The sequence below is a fragment of the Gobio gobio genome, assembly GCF_949357685.1.
Source record: "Gobio gobio genome assembly, chromosome: 21".
NCBI classification, from domain to species: domain Eukaryota; kingdom Metazoa; phylum Chordata; class Actinopteri; order Cypriniformes; family Gobionidae; genus Gobio; species Gobio gobio.
Genome location: NC_137117.1, coordinates 29,627,373 through 29,637,759, shown reverse-complemented (window position 1 = coordinate 29,637,759; position 10,387 = coordinate 29,627,373). Strand labels below are relative to the sequence as shown.

The following is a 10,387-nucleotide window of genomic DNA, read 5'->3' as shown; positions in this document are numbered from 1 at the left end:
TCTTTCAAGTGAGACTATGAAATCCTTGGCTTCTATAATGTCCCTTGCTTTCTAAAACCATGCTCCAGGTGAGGCTCGAACTCACAACCTCGGCATTGCTCTGCTGTGTACTGCCTTATAAGTACCGCGCGCTGACCGATTGCGCCACTGGAGCTTCTAGAGCTCAGGTAAATACCAAAATCCATGTGGGGATTATAGCCATTGGAGCTGTAATCTTGAAAGTGATTCAGTGTTAAAACAATCTTTCAAGTTATCCCTTGAATACTCTGCAAGTTTAAGATATCCATAGCATTTTAATTTGGTCCTTTGCATTTTTCCCTGATCATTCTTCTAATTGATGAAGGCAATGTGATGTTCTGCCAATCTTTCAAGTGAGACTATGAAATCCTTGGCTTCTATAATGTCCCTTGCTTTCTAAAATCATGCTCCAGGTGAGGCTCGAACTCACAACCTCGGCATTGCTCTGCTGTGTACTGCCTTATAAGTACCGCGCGCTGACCGATTGCGCCACTGGAGCTTCTCGAGTTTAGGTATATACCAAAATCCATGTGGGGATTATAGTCATTGGAGCTGTAATCTTGAAAGTGATTCAGTGTTAAAACAATCTTTCAAGTTATCCCTTGAATACTCTGCAAGTTTAAGATATCCATAGCATTTTAATTTGGTCCTTTGCATTATTCCCTGATCATTCTTCTAATTGATGAAGGCAATGTGTTGTTCAGCCAATCGTTCAAGTGAGACTATGAAATCCTTGGCTTCTATAATGTCCCTTGCTTTCTAAAACCATGCTCCAGGTGAGGCTCGAACTCACAACCTCGGCATTGCTCTGCTGTGTACTGCCTTAAAAGTACAGCGCGCTGACCGATTGCGCCACTGGAGCTTCTCGAGCTTAGGTATATACCAAAATCCATGTGGGGATTATAGTCATTGGAGCTGTAATCTTGAAAGTGATTCAGTGTTAAAACAATCTTTCAAGTTATCCCTTGAATACTCTGCAAGTTTAAGATATCCATAGCATTTTAATTTGGTCCTTTGCATTATTCCCTGATCATTCTTCTAATTGATGAAGGCAATGTGTTGTTCAGCCAATCTTTCAAGTGAGACTATGAAATCCTTGGCTTCTATAATGTCCCTTGCTTTCTAAAACCATGCTCCAGGTGAGGCTCGAACTCACAACCTCGGCATTGCTCTGCTGTGTACTGCCTTATAAGTACTGCGCGCTGACCGATTGCGCCACTGGAGCTTCTAGAGCTCAGGTAAATACCAAAATCCATGTGGGGATTATAGCCATTGGAGCTGTAATCTTGAAAGTGATTCAGTGTTAAAACAATCTTTCAAGTTATCCCTTGAATACTCTGCAAGTTTAAGATATCCATAGCATTTTAATTTGGTCCTTTGCATTTTTCCCTGATCATTCTTCTAATTGATGAAGGCAATGTGATGTTCAGCCAATCTTTCAAGTGAGACTATGAAATCCTTGGCTTCTATAATGTCCCTTGCTTTCTAAAACCATGCTCCAGGTGAGGCTCGAACTCACAACCTCGGCATTGCTCTGCTGTGTACTGCCTTATAAGTACCGCGCGCTGACCGATTGCGCCACTGGAGCTTGTAAAGCTTAGGTATATTCTAAAATCCATGTGGAAATTGTAGCCACTTGAGCTATAATCTGGAGAGTAATTCAGTGTTAAAACAATCTTTCAAGTTATCCCGTTAATACTCTACAAGTTTAAGATATCCATGGAATTTTAATTGGTTCCTTTGCATTATTCCCTGATCATTCTTCTAATAGATGAAGGCAATGTGATGTTCTGCCAATCTTTCAAGTGAGACTAGGCATGTGCCGGTATCAATTTTTCAAGCTGCGATTAATTGATTGAGCAATTATCACGGTATACGGTATTATCACGGTATTTTAATTGCACAAGAGAAATGGGTTAAAAAGATAAACAAACTTCAGGGTTGTCCACTTAGAAACTTTAATAACGTTTTTTAAATAACAAAAAGTACCTCAAACATTTAAAAAATATAAATAAAACAATACAAATGTATAAAATGAGTAATTGTATCAAACAGAAAGTGCAAACTGCAAAATAACTACTTTTGTTATTTGTTTTTAAATAGATTTAAGAGCAAAAGAACAACTGTAAAGAATCAATAATGATTCTATAACAACTTTAATAACTTTTTAAATAACAAAAAGTACCTCAAACATTTAAATACCAATAAATATAAATAAAGCAATACACAATATAAAAGTAAACTGAAAGAGAATAATGTGCAAACTGCAAAAAAACAACTTGTTATATGCTTTTAAATAGATTTAAGAGCAAAAAAACACTACTATAAACAATCAACAATAAACATTTTCAACCAATTCCTGGTATCTCTTCTGGGCTGGCATGTTTTAGTCCCCCAGATTAAAGTGCAAGAATGTGAGCATGTTCACTTTTTCTGGCTTGAGCTTTGAACGCTGAGGTGAGAGAATGTGTCCACTGGCACTAAATACCCTCTCTGAAGGAACACTTGTTGCAGGAATGCAGAGAAACTTCTCAGCCACTGTAGCAAGATGAGGTAGTTCTTCAGCATGCAAACTCCACCACTGCAATGGATCTGCCTCTGATTTTATTAGTGGCCCAGAAAGATACACTTTTATCTCAGCTTCAGTCTTTGACTTAATGCTCAGGTTGCCTTCACCCTCCTGCTCCTCTGCCCTCTGCTGCCTTGTGGAGGTGATTTTGTTGAGCAGGGTGGCCAAACTTTGTTTTTCAGAGGTGGGTGGGGGGGTTGTGCTGCTTTGCTCCGTATGGGAAGCTCCCTCACTCGTTGTCATCTCTGACAGTTTTGAGGCTTCCTCAATGCAGCAGTTGACCGTGACATTAAGGTCATCAGAAAAGCTGCCCTTAAACCGGGGATCAACAAAGCTTGTCAAGTCCATCACCTTCTTTGCTTCAGGAGTGTACCTGGACTCAAGATCTGACTTCATTACCCTCTTCAGGTCTTTGGTGAGGGCACTGTCTTCATTTTTTACCTCGAGAATATCTGAGATTATGTGACTCAGCACCGGCCTCAGGGCTGACAGACTTACTCTGCTCTCTGAAGCCAAAGCATCAGTAAAAGCACTGAGTGGTTGAAGGATTTGCAAGACTTGCTCAATGACTGCAATATCTGCATCCTTTGGCATCAAATGCCATGCCCCTCTCTCAGTTGCCAGAACAGCAGAGACTGCCTGCTGTTGTTCAATAAACCTCTGCAGCATTTTCTGTGTCGATCCCCATCTAGTGACTACATCATGGATGAGCGACTTCTGAGGGACGCTTAAGGCCTCTTGTTTATTTCTGAGCTCTCTTCTTCTCTTCCAGCTTCTTGAAAATCCCTGCACCAAATGTCGACAGCTTCGGACAGCTGTGTCCACCCTCTGATTTTTCAGAGCTTTAGAAATGGCCAGATTCAAGTTGTGGCCAAAACACCCAAGCCACTGGCTGGGGAAGGTGGTGTCACCCTGGAATGCCTTTTTCATGTTTGTAGCATTATCAGTTGTAATACTGACAAGACGCTCTTTGTTGATGCCCCACTCCTGCAACATGTTATCAAAAAATTCCCTGATATTTTCAGCAGTGTGGTCCTCTGGAAAGAATTGTGTTTCCAGGCAGTTTGATTGAAGTTTCCAATCTGTGAGGTAGTGAATGGTGAAGCTGATGTATGGATGACCACTTCCTCCACTGCTGGTCCATAGGTCAGTAGTTGCTGCATACCATTTTCCCTGGGCTATTCGCTTGCCAACATCCTCTTTTAGACTGTTGTACATTTTGGGTAATTCTGTCTTAGAGAAAAACTTCTGTGAGGGAACTTTGTAAAGTGGAACTGTCGTCTTCATCAGTTTCTGAAATCCTGGTTTTGCTACTGTGTGAATTGGCATCATGTCCTTAGCAATACAATATGCTATGGCATGATTGATTTCCTTGGATCGATGAGATGAGGGTGCATATGAAGCCTGATGCTGGAATGCCTCTTTGACTGTTGGCTGAACGATGGCTTCAGCTGAAGATGAACCAGTACTGCTAGATGCATGGCTACTCTGTAAAATAGGGAAGACAAATATTACTTCATACCTTTGAAAATGTAAATAAAAGATGCTGTTCAGACAGAGAATACAGCCAAAGTAATGCTAACTGGAAATTTGTGTTTTTTTGTTTGTTAGATTAAACATAACGGTAACACTTTACAATAAGGTTCATTAGTTAAAATTTGTTAACTACATTAGTTTACATGAACTAATAATGAACTGCATTTTAAAGCATTTATTTATCTTTGTTAATGTTAATTTCAAAATTTACTAATATTTTATTCAAATCTTGTTAACATTAGTTAATGCACTGGGAACTAACATGAACAAAACATGAATAGCTGTATTTTTATTAACTAATGTTAACAAACATGAACTAATGCTGAACAGAGGTGTTGCTCATGGTTAGTTCATGTTAACTAATGCATTTACTAATGTTAACTAAATACAACCCTATTGTAAAGTGTTACCAATATAACCCACGTTCCAACTTCCAACTAAATACATCTGTCATTCCATACTAGATTTTAGTAATGGAAAACATGATGAGCTAAAGTTTTCCACTTTACTTATACTTTAATTGTTAGTCTCTTGCAGTACAATAGTGTGTAATCAACACCACAATTACATAGCCAAATACGCATATAACATGTAACATTTAAATCATATTGACAACTTGCTTTTAGCTGATTATTGTATTTTTGTTGTTAAAATACGAGACGCAAACTTTAGCGTAAGTTAGCTAGTGGAGCTCTTAAACTACATGGATGCAAGATTATGCAGCAAATGGAAATAAATTAACGTAATTTTGCCATCCTGTCTTTCAAATCGTTCTTTTTATGTGGCATTCAACATGAGAAATAAAGTTTCTTACCTTGATCTCCCAGAATTGCACTGGATGGTTGTCACGGAGATGAGCGAACATGTTAGACGTGTTCCCGTGTTTCGCAGCCACTTTCCGTCCACATGTCTTACACAAAGGGAAACTATCTTCAATCAGCAATCCCTCTGCATTTTTTTGGAACCCAAAATATTTTCAAACCTCTGACTTTACCCTTTTAGAAGGGGGATAAATCGGCAGCGTTCCTCCTTCCGCCATGCTTCTTCTCCATGTGAGGTGAGCGATTGTTTACATCAGAGTGCGCATGCGTGTTTTGCGCATGCGTGTTTTGCGCAGCATATACGCAGTGTTTAAGCGGTTGATGGAAAATAAGCTAATGCACGTTCTAAAAATCTAAATTCGGATCTATTATTATTCACGGTATTTTGAAGTGCCCACGATAACAATATTGTGCATATTCATTACCGCGATTTATCGCATTACCGGAAACCGGCACATGTCTAGGTGAGACTATGAAATCCTTGGCTTGAATGAATTTTGTCATTTGCATTATTCCCTGATCATTCTTCTAATTGATGAAGGCAATGTGATGTTCAGCCAATCTTTCAAGTGACACTTTGAAATCCTTAGCTTCTATAATGTCCCTTGCTTTCTAAAAGATTGCTCCAGGTGAGGCTCGAACTCACAACCTCGGCATTGCTCTGCTGTGTACTGCCTTATAAGTACCGCGCGCTGACCGATTGCGCCACTGGAGCTTCTAGAGCATAGGTATATACCAAAATCCATGTGGGGATTATAGTCATTGGAGCTGTAATCTTGAAAGTGATTCAGTTTTAAAACAATCTTTCAAGTTATCCCTTGAATACTCTGCAAGTTTAAGATATCCATAGCATTTTAATTTGGTCCTTTGCATTATTCCCTGATCATTCTTCTAATTGATGAAGGCAATGTGATGTTCAGCCAATCTTTCAAGTGAGACTATGAAATCCTTGGCTTCTATAATGTCCCTTGCTTTCTAAAACCTCGGCATTGCTCTGCTGTGTACTGCCTTATAAGTACCGCGCGCTGACCGATTGCGCCACTGGAGCTTCTAAAGCTTAGGTATATTCTAAAATCCATGTGGAGATTATAGCCACTTGAGCTATAATCTTGAGAGTGATTCAGTGTTAAAACAATCTTTCAAGTTATCCCGTTAATACTCTACAAGTTTAAGATATCCATGGAATTTTATTTGGTTCCTTTGCATTATTCCCTGATCATTCTTCTAATAGATGAAGGCAATGTGATGTTCTGCCAATCTTTCAAGTGAGACTATGAAATCCTTGGCTTCTATAATGTCCCTTGCTTTCTAAAACCATGCTCCAGGTGAGGCTCGTACTCACAACCCCAGCATTGCTCTGCTGTGTACTGCCTTATAAGTACCGCGCGCTGACCGATTGCGCCACTGGAGCTTCTAAAGCTTAGGTATATTCTAAAATCCATGTGGAGATTGTAGCCACTTGAGCTATAATCTGGAGAGTAATTCAGTGTTAAAACAATCTTTCAAGTTATCCCTTTAATACTCTGCAAGTTTAAGCTATCCATTGCATTTTAATTTGGTCATTTGCATTATTCCCTGATCATTCTTCTAATTGATGAAGGCAATGTGATGTTCAGCCAATCTTTCAAGTGACACTTTGAAATCCTTAGCTTCTATAATGTCCCTTGCTTTCTAAAACCATGCTCCAGGTGAGGCTCGAACTCACAACCTCAGCAATGCTCTGCTATGTACTGCCTTATAAGTAACCGCTGACCGATTGCGCCACTGGAGCTGCTCGCACTGTGTCTTTTTACAAAACCCCATGGGGGAAATAAGAACCAAAATACACCTTTTTAAATCTAGGCTACTAAGCTTGATTACAAAAACACCTACCCATGAGCCTCTCGTTACGAATGATTAACACACATTCTACCTATTATCTACCTCTATTAAAGATACCTATCCAATACAATGCTAGGATAACCATTATCCCTTGAACTCTCTTTTAATGAATGATGACCATACAGTGTTAGACAGGTCTTTTGCATCAAATTCTGAGAATTCTTCAAATTATTGAAAGCCATCCAATACTCAAATATTCTTTCAGTTTAGGTCTTGAAATTAGTTGCTACAATAATTACAATAATAATACTGCAATAATTACTTTGTTTTTAAAACCATGATCCAGGTGAGGCTCGAACTCACAACCTCGGCATTGCTCTGCTGTGTAATGTCTTATAAGTACCGCCCGCTGACCGATTGCGCCACTGGAGCTTCTAGAAGTTAGACATATACCAAAATCCATGTGGAGATTATAGCCACTGGAGCTATAATCATGAGAGTGATTCAGTGTTAGAACAATCTTTCAAGTTATCCCTTTAATACTCTGCAAGTTTAAGCTATCCATTGCATTTTAATTTTGTCATTTGCATTATTCCCTGATCATTCTTCTAATTGATGAAGGCAATGTGATGTTCAGCCAATCTTTCAAGTGACACTTTGAAATCCTTAGCTTCTATAATGTCCCTTGCTTTCTAAAAGATTGCTCCAGGTGAGGCTCGAACTCACAACCTCGGCATTGCTCTGCTGTGTACTGCCTTATAAGTACCGCGCGCTGACCGATTGCGCCACTGGAGCTTCTAGAGCATAGGTATATACCAAAATCCATGTGGGGATTATAGTCATTGGAGCTGTAATCTTGAAAGTGATTCAGATTTAAAACAATCTTTCAAGTTATCCCTTGAATACTCTGCAAGTTTAAGATATCCATAGCATTTTAATTTGGTCCTTTGCATTATTCCCTGATCATTCTTCTAATTGATGAAGGCAATGTGATGTTCAGCCAATCTTTCAAGTGAGACTATGAAATCCTTGGCTTCTATAATGTCCCTTGCTTTCTAAAACCTCGGCATTGCTCTGCTGTGTACTGCCTTATAAGTACCGCGCGCTGACCGATTGCGCCACTGGAGCTTCTAAAGCTTAGGTATATTCTAAAATCCATGTGGAGATTATAGCCACTTGAGCTATAATCTTGAGAGTGATTCAGTGTTAAAACAATCTTTCAAGTTATCCCGTTAATACTCTACAAGTTTAAGATATCCATGGAATTTTAATTGGTTCCTTTGCATAATTCCCTGATCATTCTTCTAATAGATGAAGGCAATGTGATGTTCTGCCAATCTTTCAAGTGAGACTATGAAATCCTTGGCTTCTATAATGTCCCTTGCTTTCTAAAACCATGCTCTAGGTGAGGCTCGAACTCACAACCTCGGCATTGCTCTGCTGTGTACTGCCTTATAAGTACTGTGCGCTGACCGATTGCGCCACTGGAGCTTCTAGAGCTCAGGTAAACACCAAAATCCATGTGGGGATTATAGCCATTGGAGCTGTAATCCTGAAAGTGATTCAGTGTTAAAACAATCTTTCAAGTTATCCCTTGAATACTCTGCAAGTTTAAGATATCCATAGAATTTTAATTTGGTCCTTTGCATTATTCCCTGATCATTCTTCTAATTGATGAAGGCAATGTGATGTTCTGCCAATCTTTCAAGTGAGACTATGAAATCCTTGGCTTCTATAATGTCCCTTGCTTTCTAAAAGATTGCTCCAGGTGAGGCTCGAACTCACAACCTCGGCATTGCTCTGCTGTGTACTGCCTTATAAGTACCGCGCGCTGACCGATTGCGCCACTGGAGCTTCTAGAGCATAGGTATATACCAAAATCCATGTGGGGATTATAGTCATTGGAGCTGTAATCTTGAAAGTGATTCAGTTTTAAAACAATCTTTCAAGTTATCCCTTGAATACTCTGCAAGTTTAAGATATCCATAGCATTTTAATTTGGTCCTTTGCATTATTCCCTGATCATTCTTCTAATTGATGAAGGCAATGTGATGTTCAGCCAATCTTTCAAGTGAGACTATGAAATCCTTGGCTTCTATAATGTCCCTTGCTTTCTAAAACCTCGGCATTGCTCTGCTGTGTACTGCCTTATAAGTACCGCGCGCTGACCGATTGCGCCACTGGAGCTTCTAAAGCTTAGGTATATTCTAAAATCCATGTGGAGATTATAGCCACTTGAGCTATAATCTTGAGAGTGATTCAGTGTTAAAACAATCTTTCAAGTTATCCCGTTAATACTCTACAAGTTTAAGATATCCATGGAATTTTAATTGGTTCCTTTGCATAATTCCCTGATCATTCTTCTAATAGATGAAGGCAATGTGATGTTCTGCCAATCTTTCAAGTGAGACTATGAAATCCTTGGCTTCTATAATGTCCCTTGCTTTCTAAAACCATGCTCTAGGTGAGGCTCGAACTCACAACCTCGGCATTGCTCTGCTGTGTACTGCCTTATAAGTACTGTGCGCTGACCGATTGCGCCACTGGAGCTTCTAGAGCTCAGGTAAACACCAAAATCCATGTGGGGATTATAGCCATTGGAGCTGTAATCCTGAAAGTGATTCAGTGTTAAAACAATCTTTCAAGTTATCCCTTGAATACTCTGCAAGTTTAAGATATCCATAGAATTTTAATTTGGTCCTTTGCATTATTCCCTGATCATTCTTCTAATTGATGAAGGCAATGTGATGTTCTGCCAATCTTTCAAGTGAGACTATGAAATCCTTGGCTTCTATAATGTCCCTTGCTTTCTAAAACCATGCTCCAGGTGAGGATCGAACTCACAACCTCAGCATTGCTCTGCTGTGTACTGCCTTATAAGTACCGCGCGCTGACCGATTGCGCCACTGGAGCTTCTAGAGCTCAGGTAAATACCAAAATCCATGTGGGGATTACAGCCATTGGAGCTGTAATCTTGAAAGTGATTCAGTGTTAAAACAATCTTTCAAGTTATCCCTTGAATACTCTGCAAGTTTAAGCTATCCATTGCATTTTAATTTGGTCATTTGCATTATTCCCTGATCATTCTTCTAATTGATGAAGGCAATGTGATGTTCAGCCAATCTTTCAAGTGACACTTTGAAATCCTTAGCTTCTATAATGTCCCTTGCTTTCTAAAACCATGCTCCAGGTGAGGCTCGAACTCACAACCTCGGCAATGCTCTGCTATGTACTGCCTTATAAGTACCGCGCGCTGACCGATTGCGCCACTGGAGCTGCTCGCACTGTGTCTTTTTACAAAACCCCATGGGGGAAATAAGAACCAAAATACACCTTTTTAAATCTAGGCTACTAAGCTTGATTACAAAAACACCTACCCGTGAGCCTCTCCTTACGAATGATTAACACACATTCTACCTATTATCTACCTCTATTAAAGATACCTATCCAATACAATGCTGGGATAACCATTATCCCTTGAACTCTCTTTTAATGAATGATGACCATACAGTGTTAGACAGGTCTTTTGCATCAAATTCTGAGAATTCTTCAAATTGTTGAAAGCCATCCAATACTCAAATATTCTTTCAGTTTAGGTCTTGAAATTAGTTGCTACAATAAT

The 10,387-nt window shown here is 39.5% G+C and overlaps 1 protein-coding gene across 1 annotated transcript; it reads right to left on the bottom strand.

Moving 5' to 3' along the window:
- Positions 1 to 2,404: 2,404 nt before the first annotated feature.
- LOC307117258 (E3 SUMO-protein ligase ZBED1-like) lies at positions 2,405 to 4,988 on the bottom strand (the record flags this gene model as incomplete). Its single annotated transcript, XM_079802049.1, has 2 exons — positions 2,405 to 4,075; positions 4,938 to 4,988. The coding sequence occupies 2 exons, from the start codon at positions 4,986 to 4,988 to the stop codon at positions 2,405 to 2,407; spliced, it is 1,722 nt and encodes a 573-aa protein (XP_079658175.1).
- Between the last annotated feature and the right edge of the window lie 5,399 nt (positions 4,989 to 10,387).